Raw genomic sequence first — 24,918 nt, forward strand, 5'->3', positions numbered from 1 at the left:
TGTAGTTCGAGGATACACTCAAGACCTCTTGGAGAAAGAGGACAATCCCAAGTGCAAAAGGAACTATATAAAAGGTGAACTATAAATAATTTTGTACATATTATTCCACTATATTCAAAATAGAGCTAAAGCTTATGCCTTTCTCTCTTTCTCCTTAACACTTTCTCAACCTCAAGACCAAAAGACTAATCATTTTATTTAGTTTAACCTTGATCCTTTAGGTAAATTAATGACAGCTTCATTGTATTGGTTATTTCTTATCTCTCTCCTCTTCTACTAGGGGCATGACATTGTGGTAAAGTCTCTTGATGATGAAGTGATAGTTAATGGTGTGAATGTGATCTGATTGTACCAGAGTAAAATAAGAGATCAAATTGAATTAGTAGGTAATTCATATGTTAATAAGTAAAGAGTGATTGACATTCAACTCTCATTCTTCTAGCCAACAAAACGGTAAACCTTGTTGATATACCCTACATGCCAACCTCAAGGTGTTTCTCGAGAACGGGAACATATGAGTAACAAATTTAGGTGCTTCTCGAGAACTAGAACATATGAGTAACAAGTTTGTTATGAGAACACCAAAAGATGCTACAACAATGTCAAGAAATATGAATCAACCCATATATTAATACATGGGATGCAATGACAATCACTTTATGGCTCTAAAATCCTTGCATGGGTCCGCACCTCCAATACCAATGTGTTGAGTTATTACTAATGAGCAAAGGAATTTTGATGACAACAAAGGCTATATGTATTTGTTGAGATGGGCCATATCAACACCAAAGTGTTGAGATTATTTGTGAGAGGACTCATACCCACGTGTGAGATTTGTCATAGCTTTGCTTCACAACATGAACCAACATCCAATTGCATGTCCCCTCATCAAAATTCATCCCAAAAAATAGCAATTATGCACTTCATGCTTGTCAAATGATATCAAGAATCCTAGTTGTAAGCCCACCAAACATCACCACCAAGCAAATTGGAACGACGCAAAGGAAGCAGATTGAGCGTTTCATAATTAATACCCACACAAACCCCCTTCTCCAAGTTTAGTGCTTAAGAAGAAGATGTTGTCGTAACCATCATGGGTGAAGGATTTTAGAGCCATAAAGTGTAAATTCTATTGTTGATCTATTTCGATTTTGTTGAGTTTCTACTTTTCTCTTTGGGGTAGGTGTTTCTCCCAGCTATGTCTTTACTCGACTAGTGATTTTCTTGATTGGGTTTGTTTATGTAGGCTACATCATCTTCACTATTGCAATCAATATGGGTGGGAGCCCGGGGGGAGGTCATTAGGATCCTTGAAGTTTAGGGGAAGTCCCTCAAACCTCACACAATGATCAATACACTAAGCACTAAGAAAGCATTCACTTCCACAAAACTTAACGAACATTCTTTAGTACTTTTGATTTGTTGGATTGATGATGATACAATATTAAGAAATAAAAAGTGTAGAAAGAATGGAGAAAAAGGGCCATAAATTATTTTGTCCTTTTCAATGCCCAAGAACCTTTTCATATATGTTGGATAGTAGATCCTCTTCATGAAGATCAATCTTTTAGAGCCTATGCCAATGCTAATAATGAAGAGACACATGAAGTGTGATGTCAACTCTAATGGGGATTGGGACAAAGATGGGTAAGTCACTAATTGTGGTCATGGTGGTTGCCTCAAACATCACTACCAAGTTTTACTCCAATGAAAACACGCACTCATCACCCAACTTACTCAAACCAATAGACATAGATGGTAGTGTTGTCAAATAGGTATGGCGTCATGTGGTCATGCATAGTTTCAAGGTATAGCGTCATGGGTACATTGGTTGCAACTTTTGTTGGGGTTCCTCAACGTTGGCATTCTACGACATCGTCATATTATGGGCTCCTTGTTAGCATCTTCTCACTCCTGGTTTCAACATCATGTCATCATTAATAGAAGAATTGAATTGATGCACAACACAAGACAAGATAAGATGGGAAGAGTACTAAGGTTCTTTCTTGGACAAAATCCTTCCCATGTAGCTTCCCATTCTACACTATTCATAAAGATTGGTCTCATACTGTATTTCTGCAACAAGTTTCTAAAACCATTTGGCGGCATAAAAAATATAATACCTAATTATATTAAATAAGTCTGGTGATGGACTTTTCACATATAAGCATCAAGAATATAATGGTAACTGATATAACAAAGAAGAAGAATGAACGTTCACATATAATTATTTGAACTTCCAAAAAGTCCATTGATAATCAAGTTATTGGGATCTAAACATAATACTGATCCAAAGATCTCTATTTATCCATCAATACAACAACTTGGTGGGCCTGTTATCATTGGGCAAACATAGTAAAATCTATTCTCAGCAATCAAAGCAAAGAAAGATTCTTCCCAAAATTCTTACAACTTACTATTCAAATTTCATGTACGTGTCATGTTGCCCCTTTTCCATAAAATGGTAATAACAGCATGTCAATAGCATGTTAAGCTCTATCTCTCTGAAAATATTTATAAAATGTCGATTCAAATTCAACCATTGCTGCTGCACAGTTTTTGAATGTATTATCATTGCTAGGAAAAACATAAGATGTCACCATCATCGCATCTAGCAGAGCCAAATGTCCCAAGATACCTCATCTAGAAGGCCTTGTCACCAACAGTTACGAATGCAATATTCTTTATAATTCTACTCTCCACATGGTCTATGTTTTTAGTGTTGCCACTAAATACTTCTGTAATCTTCATATTCCCATTGAACACCTTTTTCAATAATCCTGTCAATTCATCACACCTGCGAGAATGTCTTCGTTGGGGATTAGAAATATGGCACAGAAAATTAATAGTACTTATGAAATATTAAGTTCTATAAGGATAGCAGTACAAAGCATCCCGCTGATGCAAAGAGGGAAACAATATATTCAACATATCGCATATCATCCATCACCTCAACTAGCAGAAAAGCCAATGACTCTTCTTTTAATGGACAACAATTGAGACAACCAGGAAATATCCATCAACCCAGCCCATGAATATATGTAGCTATCCCTCAAGTATGCTGTGTGATCAAGGTGGAAGCTTGTTCCCATTGAACATGGAAATACTTCAAACAAAACTTCACGGCAACAGCTCTTACAAAGAGAACCTCTGAAACAAGAGAAAAGCAAGGGCAAAACAGGGAGGGAATTAATTATTAAGCTGAAAGCAATGTATAGAAACATGAAAGGTGTAAATACAACATTACAAATAGTTTGTCTGCAAACTCACCACTACAATGCCTCTTTAAGCTGGAAGGCCTTAGACAGTGACCGAGCTCTATCATATTCATTCAGTTCGACTAGCATTCGTTTAAGCCTTCTTGCCAGTCCCACAACATCTTCAGCATTAGCTCCTTTTCTCTTCTCAATTGCTTTACCAATGCTCATTAAATAGTCCACCAGAGGTTCAAGTTTTGGCCTGCATACCGTGAGTATCAAAATGTAAGCAGTTTCTACTCTCAAAATATCTGAACCAATTTTTTGTCTCTATGGGCTACATAAAAAGTAGCACAATTATTAATCTTACTAATGAATTCACTCAATTCAATTATACACTTCAAAAATGACCTTACATTATTTAAAACAGGAAAAGTAACAGCAACCATACAATGCTATGCATTTTGTGCAACTTTCTAGTGTGCTGCAATGCAGCTACAGATGCAACAAATGTTGGCTCTTCAAATGTAATCATCAATGGTTTGAAACAGAGGCAAAGATATAGCAGCCAAATTCGAGGAACCATATGTAGCTAGAGATAAAGAGACTTCCCAGGCTGGAAGTTTCAGGAAACAATACTAAAAAATATTTAAAAAAAGAAATATGGCTTCACTATACCTTAAGATCTAACAAGGTCTGCACCATAGTGATTTTCATATCTCCAAGAAGTTCTAGATAAAAGTGTTGACAATACAGATGATAACAAATGCACGCAACAAAACTAGAGATAATAAGATGTTTGGATAATATTTAGACTATCACAATGATATTTTTGTATGTGATTAGCATTGCTAGATTAGACATTAAGTGTCATTCTCTTCTTTGGTATGAAGCTTTCCAATGTCTGGATAAACCAGGACTTTGTTTTGCAGGAGTTACGCTGGTGGAATTGGAAACTTCTTTCAGAGGGGTTAATCTTGCACGTAGTTTATTAACTTTCAAAGCACATGCTTGAACATGTTTACGTAGTTCTTTTCTATGGGTGCAGAGGAGGGAATCCTTTGCTTTGTCAATTTTACAATCTATGACGAAATCATATGGATGATCATAACACCTGGGCATAGCACTCCAGATGTGTCTGCACTTAATTTCCTTCTATGTATAGGCTATCTTTTTTCTTCTCTCTTTATTTTCTCATTTTTGGGAATTTTTTTTGTTTGTTTATATTAGTGACCTTAACCTCTGGTTTGTCTTTCTGATGACAAAACTTTATTTGTATTTCTTTATAAATACTCCCCACGGGACACCAAACTAAATTATAATACAAAATAAGTTCTCTTCCTTCTCAATTGAAAGCGTTCTTTGGACATGGCATTACTTTTCATCAAAACTTATTTGAAGATTTTGAAATTTGAGGCTAAGCCAGACTAAGAAACCATCAATCGTTTACAGTGAGGATCATGTGCATTCAAACATTCATCAGAATAAAATGAGCTGATGTCAGGCTTTCAGATTTCACTGAGGCAGTCTATCCAGGAATAAATATAGGACACACTGATGAAATGGTCACTGATCTTTTTAAGTTCACAAGAGAAAGGAATGCATACCTACTTGTGAAATTTGGACTAATCCAAGCATGAGAGAGTGCAGAAATAACCCGCTCAGTTCTGTTGATTGCGTCATAGGGAGTTTTCAGGAGGTGTCGCAAATGTGGCAGTATTTTTCCATATAGAAGCTCATCCAATGCAAGTTTTTCCAGAAGAGACATTGCAAGTATATCTTTCCAAAGGGCAACGTTCCTTAACAATCGAATAGAAGTACCAAATCTGTATGCAGCAATCCTAGCTGCCTGAGGTACAACACTACTCACTTGATGACTCCATGTAGGGACCTGTATCAAAATGAATAATCCATAAATACCTGAGAACCATAATATGCCAACATGATCATCAAAGAAACAAATACTCTAGACAAGGAAATTCACACACATCTGAGAGCAATAGAATGACATTATATATCAGTGGAACAAAACAATCGGGCGGAATATTATTAGATTGGACCTACATTACAAGGAGGTGACCCACCGTTAGAGCTAAATCCTAATGTAAGCATGAGATAAGGAAATCTAATATAAATATAAATATAAATAGAGAAAAGAGAGAAAGAAAGGGGCCGATCCTCCTAACCACCCCCGAGCGAAGGGATTGAGACGGACTCAAGCCTCGATCGGTGTCCCATACCACCACCATTGCATTGAGTCGTACCTAGTCCTTGCGCGCTCACTACAAGTGTTGATCACCACAAGATCAGAGTCTCGACATGGTCGATCATGTATCCAATGAGGGTAGCTAGGCCTCATATTTATAGCCAGATCTAATGCCCCCAAGCAAGTTCACACTTGACCATTATAGGTTGTCTCAATCCCTAGGATTAAAAGTAATCCTCCCTTCTTTACACTCTTGGTTAACCCTCACACTTTATCCATGTGTATAGAATACTATGGTATAATCTACCACGAGATATTATATGGTCATGCCCGTAACCACCACACCCTAAGATCAGATAAGAGGAAGGCAGATATTATAACCAGATACAGTCAATCATCACTTCAATTCAAGATCTCCCTCTGCAATCCATTGACAATGCAGAAATCCTTGCAAAAAATATTAGGATGATCCACGAGGATGTCTCTTACATTAAAACACTCTTAATTTGCAAGTTGTATCCCACAGCTCTTTGATAGTCTTGTTCAATACCTACTATCACGGGTAGATTTTTCATTTCATAACAACATTATTTTGTACTTAATAGTTCAGTTACGAAGCTTTGAGGAGATATCATGAACGTAAGAGTTGCAGATCTTATTAGGCCATTTTAACTATTTTCTAGATATTAATATACTCTTTCTTATTTAAGAAGAGGCAGAACCCAACCTATCACTGGAATGTTAATACCATGGAAACAAAATTTTCAGCCAATTGGGCCCAATAGGTGACAGTTACCAACCCTAACATCCATGTAAGACAATTATCACTCTCAGGGGAATCAGGATAGGGAATCTCCTGTGTCATAGTATATCCTTTCAATCAGAATGATGCACAATTACAGTTATTTAGATGCATTTTGTAGCTGTCATAATGAATAAGATAAGATCTACCTCAATTTTTGCAACAGCTTCAGTTAACTGAACCCGGACAGCTGATAATAAGTCTTGTAAGACATCACTAGCTGCAGGAACATAATTTAATACTTCTTGGACTGCACTGACAGCCTTTTTAGTACTTCTGGTACTTAATATATCCCAGCAATGAGCAATGTCATGATGAAGGACAGGTAATACAACTTTCTCCACCAGTTTTGGCACTAAATCCATATCCACATCTTCTGAGCTTAGATTGTTGCCATTCTCTGGAATTCCATAATCAAATAGCATTGTGTGCCTGGAAAAAAAATTTTGGATTAACTTCACATTCTTGCAACTTCCAAACAACATTGCATGCAAACGTTAATGAATCTTCTCACATAATATTTATGAGAAATGGTCTTCCCAAGTAAGATTAGCCATTTTAAAAGAAAATAATAATAATATTTACAAGGCAAACGAGGATTACCAGTTCATGCTACTAAAATCAGCATCACCATAGAGTGGATCCCATTTCAACAATTCAATCCGTACATAAGGAGAAAACAGGGAAGGTGCACTCAATGATACATATGCATCTCTATAAGTTGTGAAATAATTTCTCTTCCAGGTCTCTAGTGTCTCCTTCACTTTAGCCAATTCTGAGAATTCCTCAGCGGCATCACCAAACACTCTTGCTGCAGTCTCTAGAATTTCATTGCGACCTGATTGGAAAGCCTTTTCTTCACTTTCGCTCTCATCACTACTAGACTCTCCTTCAACTTTATCACCCCCAGGATCATGCTGACCTAAAACAGATCCTTTTTTCTTCTTTGCAGAATGAGCTCTTCTACGCTCTCTAGCTTCTGCTCTTTGTTTTGCCTCCATTTGTTTCTGAAGATTCAGATCTCTACCAAATTCATCAAGCTGTGGCGTTAAATTTGGGCCATCGGTAAGTGATTGAGAGGTTATAGCAGAAGCTAAAGAAGTAGCTGTCGCTGTAGAAGATCCTCTATTTAAAGCTTCCATTGCGACCTTAATTGCTAGTTCAGCTACCAACATTTCCTCAGCATTATCAGCGATCCTCCTATCTTTTAATGCCGCTGCACGGTCTTCCTGTAGTTTCTGCATATGCTCCTCTAACTCCTCGATGAGAGGACCTTTACTCTAAAAAAGACGCATTGCCAGATGAGTTACAGTTATGGTTTTACCAAGAGAGTTCAACATCTTGTGTGAAATACAGCAAGTACAAGCCAGGCAGAAACTTTTGCAATTTAGGACGAAGAAACTTTTATAGCATTATTATTCTTTTCTTTTCTGGTTAAAACCCGGATGTCAGTACAAAAGTCCTTCAGTATTGCCTTGTAGAGAAGTAGAAAGAGTAGTATATAAATTATAGGCCACAGGCAAAATTCTCAGCTATGTCACTGTGGGGATATATACCTTCAAAAGTAACATGTTGGATATTCATATATATCCATTCCAGGATTTGTTTGCATTTTATATTCTTTTCAAAACAAGGGCTTTATATTATTTCTACAACAATCCTACCATGTGGCCTAAGTTTTCGGGAAGCACAAAGAGCAATATATAAAATGCCTATAGAACAAAAAACTCAGCTATATTGAGAGATAACGTGCATTCTGCCTTCAAAGTGTACATGTTGGGCAGAAATACCATCAAATGCTTTTTGTTTTGGTTTTGGTTTTGGTTTTGGTTTCGGTTTACGGTCTGTTTTTTTATTTTGTTTCTGCTTCTGTTTCTATTTTGAGTTCCTGTTTTCTGTTTGTGTTTCTTTTTCTTTTTTTCTCTTTTTTATTTTAAAAAGGCTTATATTGTTTGTAAGAAAATCCTTCCGCAGTGCTGTGTGACCCCATTCTATGGGAAACCACAGGACGAGTATATACAATGGCCATAGCCACAAAACTCAGCTATATTACTGAGAGACATCATGAAAAATTTCACTATAGAGGTTTATACCTTCAAAAAATCACATAAAACAGCAATGTAGTCCCGAAGCTTTTGCATATAAACATATTTTTCACTTGACATGACAAGGGTCTTCTCAAGTGTCGAGATATTGTGCAACGAGGCAGACAAATTCTCCTCTGTTTTGTGAAGTTCTGATTGAGTCCAATTATAACTCTCCTGCAAGAGAGTACAATTATTATCATACAATTTAAGTTGCCAGCACATACATAAATCTTATAAAAGAATAGTGATTTTAACACGTGACTTGCAATATGATATTGTGGAACATGGTAACTGCATATCTATTACAAGATTATGTAGTATTCTTAAATTGTCCAATCTCATTTTAATAATACGTTAATATCATGCAGATGATGTTAAACAATTTGATAACAATGATAGAGTAATAGGTGTTTGGGTTGCCTCTAGGTTTGCTTCTATAAGCCACATATAGTAATCATGTACTATCTCATGCGCACATGAGAATGATAAGCTATGACTCCATGGCACATATGACAAGGATAAGTTATCTCACGCAGAGACGATAATGATAGCCTATCTCTTGCAAATAGAATAGTTACCTTTGTCCTCTGGAGTGTTTCTTGAAGAGTAGTAAAACAAACATGAGCTTTTTGAGATACTGTCATGACCTCCATGCGTGGTCCACCGAATCCCCATGCTGAGCTTGGTAAAGGATTTGTAGGTAAGTATCCTGTTGCATCTTGTCCATGAACCAAATGAGTTGACTGCGAACGATTAGCAGCAGAATCATCCACCCTTTTCCCAAATCCCTTCCTCAACTGCTCTTCCTCCCATCTTCTTTCTTCCTCCTCTTCTTCATTGTCTCTATGATCTCTTCCGTTTCTATCCTCAAGTTTCTCTTCTACAGATTCAAACACACCTCCTCTAGTTTTTTTTTCACTAGGAATTTCGCCCATCATTGCTATTCTAACCATCGATTCACCATCATCATCATCACTAGACACATTCTTATCTTTATCTAATCCAGTGGATTCTCGAGATCTTCCACGCAAATCAACTGAATCCAAGGGAATATAGTCGGGAGCTGACTGTGCTTGTCTCAGCCTTTCTCTCTTTGCTTTGGCCGCAGCTATGGCTGCAGCATCAGGAATGTGTGTAACACCTCCTCCTTCAGCCCCGGTACCTATTCCCATCAATCCAAGCCTATTCTCAGCATCATCATCTTTTTCCATATTCGATCTAAAACTCTCACCATTACTTGTTCTAAAACTCTCTACATTAGTTGATGCAAAACTGGCATCTTGCAACCTTATGCTTCTAAACTGTCCATCTATATTCTGCGAAACCGTCTTAATTTCCAAATTATCTACGGCTACAACCGGCGGTGGTTTTACAGAGCCTTTCAAAACCACAATCGGCTCTGAGGGCGGTTTACCACTGTCGGAAGAAGACGGTGGTTTTGCACCACCTAAGCGAACAGTGTTCTTCTGAAGTTCCATAAGCTTCTCCTTCGTATATTCTCCAGCTTGCGGTTGGAAATTAGAAGCAAAACCTGCTCCTTTCTCCTTTACCACAGATAATTTAGCCGCGGATCCAGGCAAAGCTCCAAATCCCGCCATTTTCTTTTTTGTTTTCGAAGAAGATGAGGAATCTAAAGGGAGTATCTCATCTCTCTCGAAACTTACCAGTGGTTTTAACGCAGGAGGAACCTTCTCTTTCTTCTTCGAGGCATGGCTTCCATCGGTGTGGTTGTCTTCATCTTCTGCGAAGCTGAGGAGCTTAGTAGCAGCACCTGAGGGTTTCTTCTGTTTGGCAGGTTTTTCCTTCTTCGAAGAAGGGGACTTCGAGGGGATGTGCGGTTTGAGAGGCTCTGTTTCTTCGCCGTTGCCATCGCCATCGCCATCGTCAGCTCTGCGTCTGAAATTCTTCGTCTTCATCATCGTCGAGGCATCAGAAGTTCAGAATCGCTGAGAGAGAGAGAGAGAGAGAAAGAAAGAAAGAGAGCATAAATACGAAATTTAAGCTGATGCCCCTGGCTCTATGGTCTCTGTTTTTTGCGTTTTGCTTTTTGCTTTTTGCTTTTTGCTTTTTGGCTTTTTGGCTTTTTGCGTGTTGCTATTTGCTTTCTGCTCTTTGCCCTTTTGCCTTCTGGCCTTGTGGCTTTCACTTATGCGAGGGGGACAAGCAGAAGAGGCATATCGGGAGCTCTATAGGATGTTACATTTAGCTCTATTTTGGCCGCACAAAATGACACAAGATCTACCATCTCTTTCTTTCTCCTAATTTCTAAACGCCCCTCCATGCCTAAGTGAGTGGGGCACGCACACTTTCCTCATCCGGACGAATGGCTTCGCGATTCTCTCCCGATTATCCTCCTTGAAAGATCAATTCCGCAAATTCGCTCTCAACTTGATCCTGATCGAAGAGAGGGGTGGGATCTTTTGTTGAAAACTTGCACCTTAGGTTACAAGAGATCACTTTTTTGTTGGTTTGCATTTTAGCACATACGGGAGAATATAAAGAAGTCTCACATGGATTCCTCAATAAGGTATTGCCTTTTCATATTGCTTTGTAAAAGACTATCATTCCAAATCAAAGTTTTTATCGTCATGGTGATGTTCATTTAATGTACTTCTATGCCATGATACAAGGCCAACCCATCATCACATCTACACAAAAGCTCAAAAGGTATAAAAAATAATCCATGTTTTGCCCCATGAACATGTTCGCAAATATAAGTATCACGCTCTGCTACAATCTACAATCCCCCACCTTTGATGGCATTTGAGCTTTCTTTCCTACATTTTTTAATTAGAACTATCATTCCATGCATTTCTTGGAGAAAGCACAATGTGCACTCTCAATTGCAATGTTCATCAATAAAAATCTTGTGCATCCAGCATCAATTATCAATTCCACGCACATTATGTGAAAATGTTTCACTTTGGTTCCATAGGTCATATTTGAGCTTTGAAAATTATTATGAGAGAGGGGGGGAGAGAGAGAGAAATTGACTGACCATGTTGAGATTATCATCAAACTACATGTTGAAAATTTCTTTTACCATGGGTATAATTAATATACTTAAAATACGAAGCATGTTCATATGCTCCAATCCATAACCACTCAACAAGAATGAAGCATGCATATACTTCATACCAAATGAAATAATAGTGTCATGGTGGATTTGTATATACCATAATAAAGCAAAGTGAACACAATTTTAAAAATAATTATGTCTTTGTTGGCATCATTCACGAGCACTTTTTCCAGGTACAATATCACAAATGGGCCATACACAAGGAACAAATTCGCTGATTAACAAAACGCATGCAATATAGCAGAGTTAATAGTTTTATTCATATCTTACACAAAGTGACAACAATATGAGTACAGATAGAACCAAAACATCTTTGAGAAATTCTTGCATTTACTGCAAACGCAAGGAAACGGCATTGTTATTGGTCGAATCAGCCATTGGGTTCAGTTTAAAGCTCACTACCTACCTCATGCAGTCATGATACATATTCATATAAATTGTGATGTATAGAGAGACAAAGAGACGAGTCCATGCAACTTCTTTGCATGAGTAATACAGTGTTCATGTCATTAAATTGTTAGCTTTGCATTTAATTTGTGCACTGAAACAAGATAGTGATCTCATATGCTAAAACTGGTGAGAAGAAAGAAATGTCCCGCGGGTGAAAAAAATGGCTGAAATAATCAGCTTGGAACTAACGAAACACAAGCTCTCTTCCTACATATAGTAAAAGATGCCCATCTCCTTTTCATGAACATATATCACATTGTGAGAGTTCTATTCAGTAGTTGTTGTGAGCTACAGGACTATTTTTTCCTTGGGCTTTAGGATCGGAGGATCTATTACAATACCCATATTCGAAGCTGTTCCAGCGATAATTCTCATCGCCGATTCGATCGTGGTACAATTCAAGTCCTGAAGCTTCTCTGTTGCTATAGTTCTCACTTGCTCAGCAGTTACTGTCCCCACCTTCACTTTCTGTGGATTATCAGATCCCTTCTCAGCTCCTATTACACATCAACAAGTTCCACAGAACCATGCAAACCAACCTATCATGGTGAGTTCACAAAAAGATGGAAAAGAAAAGGAACATGCAGACCATCATTCAAGATGTGTTAAATAGAAGAATTGTTTTGAGATACACAAATTAAGGATTTTTCCTCGGAATTCAATACTCACCTGCAGCCTTGAGAAGCAGAATGGAGGCAGGGGGAGTCTTTAGCACAAAAGTGAAGCTCTTGTCCTGGTGTGTTGCAAAACATGAACTCAGTCAGTCAATATAGTTTGAATTATAAATATTGTCTAAAATGACTAGCAGATTTATTGGAAAGAAGGAGTTGCTTTGCAAGCGTCTTTTGTGTGTGTGGCTGTGTAACTAAGTGTTTAAACAACAAAGTGGAAATCCCAGATGTCTATTTGTTAAAACCATCTATGTTTTTCTCCCATGACATCATTTCACATACAGGCAGAATAAATCATGTTTCTCCATAATCACTAAAACATATTTTCTGTTTTTGGCTGAGCATTTTTTTATACCAAAGGTGAGAACAAAAAACTCTTAACGTATTAAAAAAAAGAAAACCCTCTCTTCTCTGGAAATGATATAATCTAATTCGCCGAGTTTGTGATGTACTTACATCAAAAACGGTGATCTCGACGGGTATGACATAACCTGCCTTATCAGCAGTCTTTGCATTATATTCCTTGCAGAATGCCATGATGTTCACACCCTTTGAACCCAACGCAGGTCCAACTGGTGGTGCAGGGGTTGCTTTTCCAGCTTCAAGTGCTAATTTTACCACAGCTACCACTGCATAATAAAAACAATGACAACAACAACAAAATGGTTCAAACAAATCTCAGAACTTAGATAATGAAAAGAATGTCGCCCATTTTACACTTCTTAAAGACCATATAGCAGCAACATAGCACAGCACAACATTCAAAAAAAAATTAAACAAGAAAAAACCTCAGCAGCTTCCTGTAAAACACATACACCTTTACATTAAATGCAATGAAAATTTCTCCCTACGTTTTGAGATGCAGACTTTATGTGCACATCCTAAGGAATTTCAGCTATTGAGGTCGTAAACTTTGCCCATGCATCTCATATCCTTTTACCTTCACCAACCTAAATGTTATGGGATCTACTTCCATACACAGATTATAATTTGAGTTAGTTGTAGGCTTAGCACTTTATCCTCATTTGAACTCCACTCTGGATTAATCTTCAGCTTCCCTATTTCCAGTTATTGATTCAAGTTCTTATCACCTAGTAGGGATATTGATCTTCTTGCTTGATTGTTTTCATGGTAGGGCACTGAATGGTTCCAAAGATAAAAAAATATAGAGGTTCTTACCTAGATCCCCTTAGTGTGAAGTACCTATGATCACATAATATGCTGAAGCTCTTCGATTCTTGGCTCACAGGGTATCCGCAACAATTTTAGCAGAATATTTGATACACTGGCAATACTTAGAAGATGCATCGATTAATCCATCATCGATCTTGTAATGTACAGGTTAAACAGTGTGTGACTCATACCTGACTACCAAAGTATGCGTGCCCATTGTCCATAAGAAAACTAGTAAACTTTCCATATGTTTTTGGGGAGTTAACTTAAAGAAAAAAACAAAGAAAGTGAGGCACTTATATCGGCATACAATGTATCTGCACTGCATTTCCCAAGTTATTCAACAAAAAGGATATCTCACAATCATAGGCATGCCAAAGGCAATGAAGGAGCCCAAATCAACACAGAACAGAAAGAATTTTGTAAAATGCCTCAGACAAAAACCCCAGTTCTCACAGCCTTGTATACAGGCACATAATTTCCTTCGATATACTACCAAGTCTCATGTTTACTCTTTCTTAACAAAGGCAAAACATTTATCTAAAATTACTACCATACTGATTTGTAGTATCATAAATAGGCACAAAACTATCACCAACATACAACTGTATCCCTTTGCAGTCACTTATAAAGGCCCAAAATCTCTATAATGTACTACTACAGTTTATTTATAGTCTAGTATAAAGACATAGAATCTCTGTCATATCTTTTGTACAGTCTCTTATAATCATACGACATCGTAACATACAAACATATCTCGTTTGCAGTCTATACAGAATTTACGTAATACACTTATAACACATTGCATCATTTAGAGTCTCTTATAAAGGCACAGAATCTCTTCGATATACTAACATTATCCCATTTACAAACACTTATAAAGACAAACATCTCTAATATAGCCTACCATATCTCATTTACAAAGACAAAACATCGTCTCTAATATAGGGTTACCATCTCATATTCATAAAGGAATCAAAATATCTCTAATTTGGTGTTGCCATATATCATTTATAAAGGCACAAAATATCGCTACTATGCTGATACCATATCTCAGTTAAAAAGACATAAAAACATCTGTGATATAGTGCTATCATATCACATTCGAAGGCATAAATTTATCTCTGATATAGTGTATCAATTCTCATTTCATCACTACGCTAAAATATCTCATTTACAGCATCATACAGAATGTCATTGATATGTTGCGATATCTCATTTTAAATGCACACAAGATTCTCTGATACATTGCTATATCTCATTTTAAAGGCACACAAAAATTCTCTGATTTGCTACCATATCTCATTCACGGGCACACAAAAACTTTCTCTACAAACACACCAATTTTGAACAAGGTTAAAACTATTTCGCCTAAGAAACATACAATCTAACCTTTCTTGGCCTTCCCTGCAGGTTTGGGAGGAGCCATGGCGACGATCTTCCGAGAAGGCATGGGGTTAGAGGAGGCTGGGCGAGCAGAGACCATGTTGCTCTTGAGAGAATTGGGCGAGAAAGAAAGACGAGAGGAGAGGTCGGTGCTCTTAGTGGGAAGCCAGGTCGAGACCAGAGAGGAAGACGCCATAGCCACAAAGAAAGCTTTGCTCTGTTCTCCTTTCCACCTGTAGTGTAGGAAGTATAGAGGAAGAGAGCACAAAGAAGAAGAAGAAGAAGAAGAAGAAGAAGAAGAGTTATAGATAAGGTGAGTTTATGTGAGTAGAGTAGTAATGTGTGAAAGGTGACAAAGAATTAGACTGTATTCATTCATTCATTCATTCATTCCAAAGCTACTCCTTTTCAATGGACTTTACGGCCGCCCGCATTTTGTCCGTGGCCCAAAACCCCCCAGCATTTTTGTCTAAGGCCCAAACCCCGACTCACTAACTTACGGGACTCGGTCATATTGACACAGTATGGATGGACTTTATGACCACCCGTATTTTGTCCGTGGCCCAAAACCCCCAACATTTTTGTCCATGACCTAAACCCCGACTCTCTACCATACAGGATTCTGTCATACTGACACAGTATGGGGCATTCTCATTGGCCAAAAGAGACTTCTGCCACCCTCGTTTTTGCCCACATTCCAGAACTTGGCATTTTTCGTTTGATGTCTGAACCCAACTCCAGCTCCACACACAGAACTGCTTTCGTGCTGAAGAGGCGGTGTGTTCTCATTGGTTGTAAGGAAAGTCGGGTGAATAGCTAGATTCTCATCCGTCCTATTCCTTTGTCCCATTCTTTCAGTGTGATTTGCGTGCACATGAGTGTGCTTTACAAATAAGGTCACCATTCTTCAATGTGATTTGTGTAAGTACTTCTGTGAAAGCCGCACATATTATTGAACCTTTGTCGTCATCCAAATAGACATTGCATGTCGATGAGGTAGCTTTTCATTAGTTCTACTCATTCCGTTTCTTAGGAATAATTCAAATTGAATAGTTTGGCAAAATTTCAAAGTTGAGACGTTGAGTACTCATTGATCTCATAAAAAGTCACGTAGACACAACTAATTGGTTAGATTTTTTAGGTTGGAGAAAAGGTATAAGAAAATGTGCCATTTATGATCTGATCAAGGCAAGCCCAATCAAAATGTAAATAGTTTTGAACTAGCGAGTAGCTGGTTTAAAGCCTAGTCTCATAAAGAAATTTATAAAGCCTTTTAAACTAGGAAAAAAAGACTTGCTTGACATTCTCGGACTCTCAATTTGAAGGTCACATTATTTTTTCTGTACAATAATTAAAATTTATGACCGGTTACTTCTTTTTTCTAATTGGTTTTTACAAGTTAATTGAACATTACATTTGCAAATAATTTGCAATGCATCACGTTACTTGTATGTAGATATCTGGTTTGTGAATGTATACATCAAAAGATATTGCGTGGACTCTGTTACAAATAACAGTCAGATTAGAAATGTCTGTAAATTTTTAGTTAAGGAACACGAGTACATTTTCATCATGAAACAGACTTTCAAATAAGTTTAAAATTATAATTCTTAAAACCGCGCGACCTTAACGTTGCTTGAATACAAGTCACAAACTTGGATACACAAACTTGATTAAGAAGCAAGTAGGAGCAACACAACAGCAACAAACATGAATCAGAAACTTCTCAAGAACATGATTGTCCCAAAAAGCATCAGATTCATGGCCAGTGATGAACCTCTTATATAACCAATTGATATTATGTGGACTCCACATTTTCTTTTTCAAACAACATTGAAATTTCACATTTGTGCAACCTCTTCAATATTACAAACTCAAAATTGAGGCTTGTCATTGTTGAAAAGTACCTACTGACCAGCTAATCTTCTAGATGACAATAGCATATTACAGACTTAAGAAAGATCAGCTCATCTAATCTTCTGTATATAATACATCAGCATCTAGCTTTTTCGGTTGTCGAGCTAGACGAGCATCTCTTTCTTGTTCATATTCTCGTAGCTCACTTCTTTGTAGAAAGGCAACCCTATCAGTATATTTCCCCCCACTCTTTTTGTAAGATTCTAACTCTTCATTGATTTGTTTCTCTTCCTTGAACTCACTCCAATCTTTTCTCGACTTCTCTAGCACATTAAGCTTTGGTTTCTTGTCAATCTGTTTAAGAAGAGCATCTAGGCCTGATGATGAGAAAGCCATCATCTCTTGCTTCCGCTTCAAATCTTCAGCGGCTTTTGAGTTTGGATCAAGGTATTTTGTGATTTTGACTTCCTCCCCAGCAAAATCTCTTACTTCATTCACCTATTAAATACCAAAGTTGAGCTTTTCTTTATCAATCACAAAATATATCAAATGGTATTTTCAAACTTTGGCCATCAATTTTGAGCTTTTATCAATCACAAAAACATCAATGGTGACATGCAACTATATCCATCAGATTTGAGCTTTCATCAATCACAAAAACGTTCAAATATTGCTAGTATATTAGCCATCAATGTACCTCTATCTTGCCAATTTTACTTGCATCAGATGCTGCTTTTGCAGCAGCTATTGCGGTTGCGGCGATTCTTTTTGCATCTTCTTTACTTTGATCATTTTCCCCTTTGAGAGCTAAATCTTTGCCGCTCTTGATTGTAGTGGTCGTCTTCTGGTGTGCAAACCCTAGACTAACCATCCACTCCTGGATGCCAGACATGATATTGTCAAACTTAAAACCATTAGACGTATTATATATAGATAGATATGTAGCAAACACCTGCAAGGGAACTGCGCAATTTCTCACCATTATTCATATGTGATTCTGACAAAACATGGTCTGAAAGGTATCCTACATACTGTGTACTAAGAGCATGAACTTAAAAACTGCATAAAACAAACTCCAGAATAACATATAACTGTAACATTCAACTCCTGAGACCCAAACCCAGCAGGTGCAACATCATAAACTTATCATGCATCTACACTGGATAAAATCTGCACCCAATAGTACATGCAGGGTTATAAAAATAGCTAGTCCATATTATAAATAGAGCAATTGTGAAGCTATTCCTTGCCCTCTATTGGTAGTTTACAATTGGTCTCAAACAGCAAGGGTCAGTGCAACCCTGACAGAACCACTACATTCCGATGACAATATCTTGATATCTAACAGAAGTTTGGCCAACATATGTATTACAAATCCCACCCATGGGATGATTGTGCAGGGTTTCTCATCGATTCATGACTAGTCAGGTCATTATGTCCATTACACGCTATATTTTATGCCATCTCATTCAATGGCACATTTCCCTTGAGAGAAATAGCCAGAGCAATTATTACTATAGGGTACGTGCTATGAGGCATAAGTCATGATGCACTTGAATGCCATATGCAGACATACCAAGAATCTTGGCTGTTCCATAAATTGGTCATAATCAAATATTTACATGGAGTACTATGTTGGAACCTAACATGTGTATCATGATGAGGACAATTCAAAACAGATATCAGGGAAACATTTGTAAAATATATGTTATAAAGGTATATAAAGGAGGAATAAATTTGGGAACATAATCATTTGCTATTATCCTTCAATACCACCTAAAACAAACTTACAGGAACAGATTGGGTTTTCTTTGTCTCCCCAACCTTTGCTCCCACTTTCTTTACTTCGTCGATCTTTGTTTCTAATTTCTTTGGAACAAACTTTGTGATCGGAGAAGTGTTCTTAGCATTTAGTCGTTCCCAAATTGCATTTATGCGATCTTTCTTTTCTGAAACAAAAAAGAGAGTTATTTAAATGAGAACAATACTCACCCACAAACATAATAGAAATAAGCAAGGATTTTGAGACACTGACAAGTGCCACCAGACACCGTTTATGAACGAAAAGACAATGACATTTTATAATTTGTGCCAAGGAAAGAGTACGTAATGAGCTTGCATATAAAGTTGAGGATTTACTTCTCCGAAAAAGGAGAAGACACATGAGAATGTTGACAATTCATTTCTTAAAGAGAGAGAGAGAGAGAGACCATTAAGGTTTGATTGCAAAGAATGTTGCATCTGTATTGAGCTTTTACCTTGCCAAAAAGGTGGAGCAAGATTGATTTTGCTAATGTTTTATTGAGGATTTGGATTCTTAGTACTAAGACTCACTAGAACCCTACTGCATTTCTTATGTGTGTGTGTGTTAAGCAGGGGTGCCCAATCTCACCAACTCCCTTTGGTTTATGCATTGATGAAATTGGAAAAAATGGTTGAGGACTTTGTACAAAAAGAAGGTATTGAAAAGATTCCGAGTGTGGAAATGTAAACGATGGATGTATTAACTTGATCACACAGCAATACTCTCTTTTTTCTTTTTGTCTTTTTTTTCTCTAAAATGATTCAACTTAAGGAAAACAAAAGGAGCTTACAATAGAAATGTCAATGTAGGTTGGGATGAGAAGCAGTATAAACAAACCTTACCTTCTGTTTGGAGTAACACCTGGGGCTCCTTCTTCTTCATCATCATCTTCTCTTCCTCTTCTCCTTCTTCTTTTTCTTCTTCTTTTTCTTCCTTTCTCTGCTCCTTCTCTTCGTTTTCCTTCAATTCCAGGTTCTCTTTCTTTCTCTTTTCTTGTTCTTCGATCTTCTGCTGCTGCTCCATATCATCATTCTCATCCATGGTGGAGTGGCACTTCCCTTCCAGAGTCGACAAAGAAATTCCAAAAAGAAAGCAACAGAAAACCTGAAGTTCCTCTGTTTTTTTTTAAATCTCCACTACCAAATGTGAATCAAGAGAAAGAAAAGTCTTGAATAAAAAGAGGAAGAAGAGGCCAAGCTGAAGCTCTCCTCTGTTTTTAACCCCACTCACTCACTACCAAAGAATCTATACAAAGTGAAAGAAGTAAAGAGAGAAGAGAGCAAAACAAAAATCCTTAGGGGTCTCGGATGGAGCTCATCGGGACAAAGCGCAACCTAAACCAATTGATTCAAACCACAAGCCGATTGTGTTAAAAAAAAACTCTAAGGCTTACCATGTTAGGGCAATAGATGTTTTGACACGCTAGGGTGAGTGACATTTAACAAGCTATATATGTATGAGGCGAGAGACATATACGCCAACTCTGCAATTCCTATGGGGATGGATGATCACAAATACTAGTTTGTGCCTCCCCCACATTTAGATTGCATGTGATTACACCAAAGCAGAATGGCCTGTCCTCCTCCTTGTTATTCTGTAGACCCACTAACTAGTATGCACATGTTGGTGTACTTTGGTTTGCTGAAAATAGAATTCCTTTAAAAAGAAAAGGCATTCTTTCCCGAGGGTAAAACATGTATGCTTCTTCGCACAAACAATCCAAAGTTTTAGACAACTTTTGATATCGTTAGAGTCCAATCCTGAAGAAGGCACTTCGTTCACCGAAATGTTGGTGGGGGTTTAAAGCTTTTGCAAGTCGAACATTCTTGAGTTTCTAAAACTTTTGGAAGTGTACATGACAACCTATTAAGGTGGTTATCCTAAAACGATTAAAATGCAATGGGGCATGCCTCTAAACCCTAGAAAATGATATAGCTTGTCATTGTTGGGACAAAATTGGGCTAATAAATAAGGTTGTCATTGTTTCTTTTTCAATGATTGCAAAGCATATAAAGCTTGAATATTTTCCATTCCAACCACAATTTCAACATCATTCCAAATCAACCAATTGCCAACTTAGTAGTGTTCTCATCTTGGAAGGCTACACCTCGACAAGCCAAATTTTTAAATGTATGTTAGCTATGACAAGGTTATCAATTTTTACTTATACTCCATGTAAAAATATGTTTCATAAAGGTGTATTGATGAAACAAAGATGTGAATACAACTATGTAAAGTGCAGCCATGAATATTTTTGGAGTGGCCAAAATTTTGACTGAGTTCTTTGAAAGGATAACATTCTTTTTGTCACACGATATAACATAATGCAAAATATTGCATTCACAACGTCAACAACTTCCTACACATTCAAACAGATAACACAAGCTTTGAATTAAACCACACGCCACACCAATTTGAAGGGAGCACTCAATAGACCACCACATTCTATGCAAGTAATCAACCCAAAGACAATAATGATTACATTGATTGATAAGCACATGCATTTTCAGATTGCATATCTGAATAAACCTAATTTGTGGCCTTTGGATCAATAATATACCATTTTATTCATTAAGCTTGACCTAAGCTCTTGATCTCGATATTTTTGACAAGTAAAAACATCCATAGAAAGTCAAAACTCTTATGTTTTTTTCAATAAATCTTTCTTCTTCCTTGGGGTGCCATTAATCAAGAGGTGGTGAAAATTGCAGTTACATCAAATCAAGGATGAAAAAATATTAAGACATCATATCCCAAAAAGACTACATCCATGATACAAATACATGGGAACCGGTGTTGGGGGAAAAACCTTATTCACATGACCTGAACGTGGAAGATATATATGTCCTTGAGGAGCCTTGTAAATCATTTAAGACCAATAATTTAACACTGACAAACTCAAGTTCACACTGTTCAGCCAAATCCAACTTTTACACATCACAGTGCACCCCCCAAATCAGCAGTCCTATGTTTACAGTGTTTGAGCTTGCAAATTTGTGCTAAAGCTACAACAATTGCCTCAAAGTTAATATTGAATCACAGCAAATGATAAACTGAACGTGCCCATTTAAACAAGGATGTCATTATCTTCATTGATAATTCCATTTCTCATAGTGCATATGTTGGGTTCTATTACTTTTCTTTCCTAGATTCCTGAGATGAATCTTCCGAGGAGTCTTGAACAGAGGGCCTGGAATTATTCTGACCACTCATCATGTACCTGTAATACACCATTGAACTTAAGCCTTAACTCTTCATCAAAACATGAAAATTACAAACATGAATGGAATAACGATCACAAGGTACTGAGAGATGAAATGAAAATGAATGCACATAGTAAATAAACAAACATTTTACAAGTAATGTGAATACCTAATGAAAGTGGCCATTATGGAAGTCAGCAAATAGCGGGGAGATCCCTAAACTTGATGATGAACAAGATTGATAGATAAATATTTTCATAGGCATATTTGATATCCATGGCCAATAATTATCTAGTCATCATTAGGACAGGCACATAAAGCCTTTATGTCCTCCTGTTTTGTTAAGCCATAGCCCATCATGATTCATGCATCAGATTTAAAGAATGTAATACTACTACTAATATGTCTTGAGACATTATTATAGCAAAGATCAAAGTTGAAAAACTGCAACTTTGACCATCCGAAAATGATAATGCAAAATTAGTTGCATACTCCAGGTTGTCCACACCTTTTTGTTCTGAAAGTTTAATAGTTGTTATAAATACCTATTGTCACCTACATTTGTTGCAAGAGTTGGATGCTTAGTACATTGCTTTTACAAGTAATGTTGGAAATCAAATAGACCAATGGGAATCCATGGAGATTTCCATGATAGACTTGGAAATCAAATAGACAATGGAATAATAATTATATCTCCAAGTTTGTTACACTCTGGATCTGTGACCCAGTTGGACCATTGTTTCCTGTTTCTTTCATGGCCTTGTTTCATGGTTTCCCCTTGGGAGAGCACAATTATTCACAAGCCTGGTCATTCTTCTTAGCCATCCCTTCCCCCAATCATAAATAAACTGCATAATCATAAATCCTAGAATTCTCGAAAACTCCAAAACCAAGTTCACTGCTAAAAACCTTAAACTCATGCAAAGGTCAGATCAGTTGAACCAATCAAGTATCTTGGTGGAGCAGCATGAAAAAAGTGGGCAATATGAGATCACCCGATATATGAAATTAGAATGGATGGCCTTCATTTACTATTCACATTCCTGAAATGACTGATTCTTGCTTTCAAAGTTTCTGAGTTCTTGAAAAAAGCCAATAAATTGCATTAACCTACTGAGAGTCATACATAGATGCAGATTCGCAGGCTGAACCAATGGCTAGATGTGAAGATACCAAAACATGAAGAATATATCCATGTTACACAAAACAGAAAAACAAATATCATAGGTTGTGCCAGCACTTGATTCTTAATGTCACAAGGTGAAACTGACCTTAAATTAGGAAAATTTAGGGAAATATGGAAGCCAATTTCCCTTATGTAAATGGTATAAATGAAACATGAGGTGGGTACGCGTATAGCCTTTAAAAATTAGTAAAAAGATGAACATGATCAACCAGGGATAGATTTACCTTTTATTTCTCGCAGGCCTCCAAATCAGTTGAGTATAGAGCATTGTGATGAAGCAAGCAAGAATTGCACCATGATTTCTTCCCGAGTCCCGAATCTGATGAAGGGACTCTGGGAGTGAATTGGAGAACAGAAAGAAGGCCAATCCACCCATCAAAGCAATTCCAGAAAGAAACTTCACCAACAAGAAGAGGTAGGAATCCTGACAAAAATGAAGAGGGATTGAAATGATGAACACGAAGTAGTTGAGTTTTAGGGAGATTGTTAATGCCGATATCCTCAACATCATACTCAGAAAATTAAAAGGGGTAGGTTAGAGAGGATTATTCTCCTCTCAAGGGAACCTGAGCCAAGGCATAATGAGACTGTCAGCACCTCCCTTATCATAGATCTAGCTAGACCTAAGATATCTACCTATACCATAACCATCCATCCAGATTGTGCGCTGTGGTGGCTAACATGTCTCTCTAGAGCCTTAATTCTACTTCATAATCCCAGTTATGCCAATGCTAGAAGACCTTGTGCTTACCTCCCCTTTCATATATTGTCTGCCTTCCAAGCCATAGCCATCCCCCCAGATTATGTATCATCACATCTGCGTATATGTATGCTCATAACATAACGAATGATGTCTGTTATACGTATGCTCATAAAATAGCATAACATACATGAGACGTGAGTGTTTAGGGTTGCAGTTAATAATCGCAACACAACATTTAGATGATGTGGGTTGTTAGGTTACACTTAATGATCATCATATAACATATAGATGATGTGGGTTCTCAGATCATGTGTATGCTCATAACATAACATAGATGATGTGTGATGATTTAGGGTTCCAGCACTCACCGCAAGGTCACCATCGAGCCGAATGACAACATCAGGTTTGCCTGAGTAAGCGATATGAGAGAGGCCATTCCGAGGGTTGTAGAGGAGCCGATTCCCGCGGCCGTTCACGAGGGAGAAAGCATAGAGGTTGTTTAGTTTGTGGGCGACCATGATTGCCTCTAGGTCTAATCTGTTCTCATCCCATCCTCCAAGGGGGGCCTTGAACACGTGACAGGGTCCTTTCCCTCCGATGAACAACTCCACCTGCACATGCTTCGTGCCGCTCATGCTTCCTTTCTTCTTGCTTCCACCACTCTGATGTGAAGAAACTTGCCTTCTCTGTTTCAAGCTTTGAATCAATCGGATCCTGAAGGATCCAGCCTCTGTCTCTGTCTCTGTCTCTGTCTCTGTCTCTGTCTCTGAGAGCGTGTATAATGATGGATGGGTCCCTGTGTTGTTGAATATTTTCTCAGAATACATACATACCCCACTATATTATTAACTATAAGAAAGGGGTGTAGTTATCTTTCATGGCATAGTACTATGTACTATGAACCATACGAACCATTCTTTCATTCGAACATTCGCGTATGGTAAACACCATACTTTTGTATCCATTTTTATTATAAGGTAAAAAAAAATTCAAGGTAAGAAAGTTAAGGTAAAAAGTGTAAAAAACAAAACATACGAATGTTTTGATAACATACTCCATTCGTTTGCATTCGTATGAAAGGGAATATTTGCCCATGCATTCGAGTATATTACGT

The 24,918-nt window shown here is 37.5% G+C and overlaps 4 protein-coding genes across 7 annotated transcripts; all 4 read right to left on the reverse strand.

Annotated features, from left to right (window-relative positions):
- Positions 1–2,391: 2,391 nt before the first annotated feature.
- On the reverse strand, positions 2,392–10,263 carry LOC147855797 (GC-rich sequence DNA-binding factor-like protein). 3 transcript variants are annotated; one of them, XR_015530787.1, is made up of 8 exons: positions 8,871–10,262; positions 8,299–8,466; positions 6,809–7,485; positions 6,355–6,637; positions 4,805–5,088; positions 3,271–3,459; positions 2,951–3,150; positions 2,392–2,780 (listed from the first exon to the last, which is right to left on the reverse strand). XR_015530787.1 is itself a non-coding variant. In XM_087330045.1 (7 exons), exons 1-6 carry the CDS (start codon positions 10,209–10,211, stop codon positions 3,273–3,275), a joined length of 2,940 nt encoding a protein of 979 aa, XP_087186171.1. In that variant the 5' UTR covers positions 10,212–10,262; the 3' UTR covers positions 2,392–3,150; positions 3,271–3,272. The 3 variants fall into 3 exon arrangements, 2 of the variants coding, with proteins under 2 accessions (XP_087186171.1, XP_087186172.1); XM_087330045.1 differs by having other exon boundaries at positions 2,392–3,150; XM_087330046.1 differs by lacking the exons at positions 2,392–2,780; positions 2,951–3,150 and having other exon boundaries at positions 3,324–3,459; positions 4,809–5,088; positions 8,871–10,263.
- Positions 10,264–11,879: 1,616 nt separating this feature from the next.
- PRPL11 (plastid ribosomal protein l11) lies at positions 11,880–15,337 on the reverse strand. Its single transcript, XM_087330471.1, has 4 exons — positions 15,058–15,337; positions 12,949–13,121; positions 12,491–12,554; positions 11,880–12,318 (listed from the first exon to the last, which is right to left on the reverse strand). The coding sequence occupies exons 1-4, from the start codon at positions 15,245–15,247 to the stop codon at positions 12,110–12,112; spliced, it is 636 nt and encodes a 211-aa protein (XP_087186597.1). The 5' UTR covers positions 15,248–15,337; the 3' UTR covers positions 11,880–12,109.
- A 1,401-nt stretch (positions 15,338–16,738) lies between these two features.
- Positions 16,739–19,851, reverse strand: LOC147855799 (uncharacterized). Of its 2 annotated transcripts, none has more exons than XM_087330749.1 (4): positions 19,555–19,851; positions 18,733–18,857; positions 17,606–17,785; positions 16,739–17,406 (listed from the first exon to the last, which is right to left on the reverse strand). In XM_087330749.1, exons 1-4 carry the CDS (start codon positions 19,751–19,753, stop codon positions 17,023–17,025), a joined length of 888 nt encoding a protein of 295 aa, XP_087186875.1. In that variant the 5' UTR covers positions 19,754–19,851; the 3' UTR covers positions 16,739–17,022. The 2 variants fall into 2 exon arrangements, with proteins under 2 accessions (XP_087186875.1, XP_087186873.1); XM_087330747.1 differs by having other exon boundaries at positions 18,700–18,857.
- Positions 19,852–21,511: 1,660 nt separating this feature from the next.
- Positions 21,512–24,518, reverse strand: LOC147855800 (WD repeat protein). The gene is made up of 3 exons (XM_087329972.1): positions 24,173–24,518; positions 23,326–23,525; positions 21,512–21,932 (listed from the first exon to the last, which is right to left on the reverse strand). The coding sequence occupies exons 1-3, from the start codon at positions 24,437–24,439 to the stop codon at positions 21,845–21,847; spliced, it is 555 nt and encodes a 184-aa protein (XP_087186098.1). The 5' UTR covers positions 24,440–24,518; the 3' UTR covers positions 21,512–21,844.
- Positions 24,519–24,918: the final 400 nt, after the last annotated feature.

This window comes from Azolla caroliniana, unplaced genomic scaffold (genome assembly GCF_043228905.1).
Source record: "Azolla caroliniana isolate FFs.n. ecotype wild unplaced genomic scaffold, voAzoCaro1.0.p SCAF_14, whole genome shotgun sequence".
In the NCBI taxonomy this organism is placed as follows: domain Eukaryota; kingdom Viridiplantae; phylum Streptophyta; class Polypodiopsida; order Salviniales; family Salviniaceae; genus Azolla; species Azolla caroliniana.

Bases quoted from the DNA above. Each gene is read 5' to 3' on its own strand.
- LOC147855800 (XM_087329972.1), bottom strand. From the start codon at position 24,439: ATGAGCGGCACGAAGCATGTGCAGGTGGAGTTGTTCATCGGAGGGAAA. The intron at 23,526-24,172 runs GTGAGTGCTGGA...CATTTTTGTCAG, and splicing joins GGCTCGATGGTGACCTTGCG to GATTCCTACCTCTTCTTGTT. The intron at 21,933-23,325 runs GTAAATCTATCC...GGTGTATTACAG, and splicing joins AGGCCTGCGAGAAATAAAAG to GTACATGATGAGTGGTCAGA.
- LOC147855799 (XM_087330747.1), bottom strand. From the start codon at position 19,753: ATGGATGAGAATGATGATATGGAGCAGCAGCAGAAGATCGAAGAACAA. The intron at 18,858-19,554 runs GTAAGGTTTGTT...TTTTTGTTTCAG, and splicing joins GGTGTTACTCCAAACAGAAG to AAAAGAAAGATCGCATAAAT. The intron at 17,407-17,605 runs GTACATTGATGG...GGTATTTAATAG, and splicing joins GTAAAATTGGCAAGATAGAG to GTGAATGAAGTAAGAGATTT.
- LOC147855797 (XM_087330045.1), bottom strand. From the start codon at position 10,211: ATGATGAAGACGAAGAATTTCAGACGCAGAGCTGACGATGGCGATGGC. The intron at 8,467-8,870 runs GTAACTATTCTA...ACTCTCTTGCAG, and splicing joins AAACACTCCAGAGGACAAAG to GAGAGTTATAATTGGACTCA. The intron at 7,486-8,298 runs GTATAAACCTCT...CGTCTTTTTTAG, and splicing joins TTTTATGTGATTTTTTGAAG to AGTAAAGGTCCTCTCATCGA.
- PRPL11 (XM_087330471.1), bottom strand. From the start codon at position 15,247: ATGGCGTCTTCCTCTCTGGTCTCGACCTGGCTTCCCACTAAGAGCACC. The intron at 13,122-15,057 runs GTTAGATTGTAT...TTTATTATGCAG, and splicing joins TGCAGGGAAGGCCAAGAAAG to TGGTAGCTGTGGTAAAATTA. The intron at 12,319-12,490 runs GTGAGTATTGAA...GATGTGTAATAG, and splicing joins TCTGCTTCTCAAGGCTGCAG to GAGCTGAGAAGGGATCTGAT.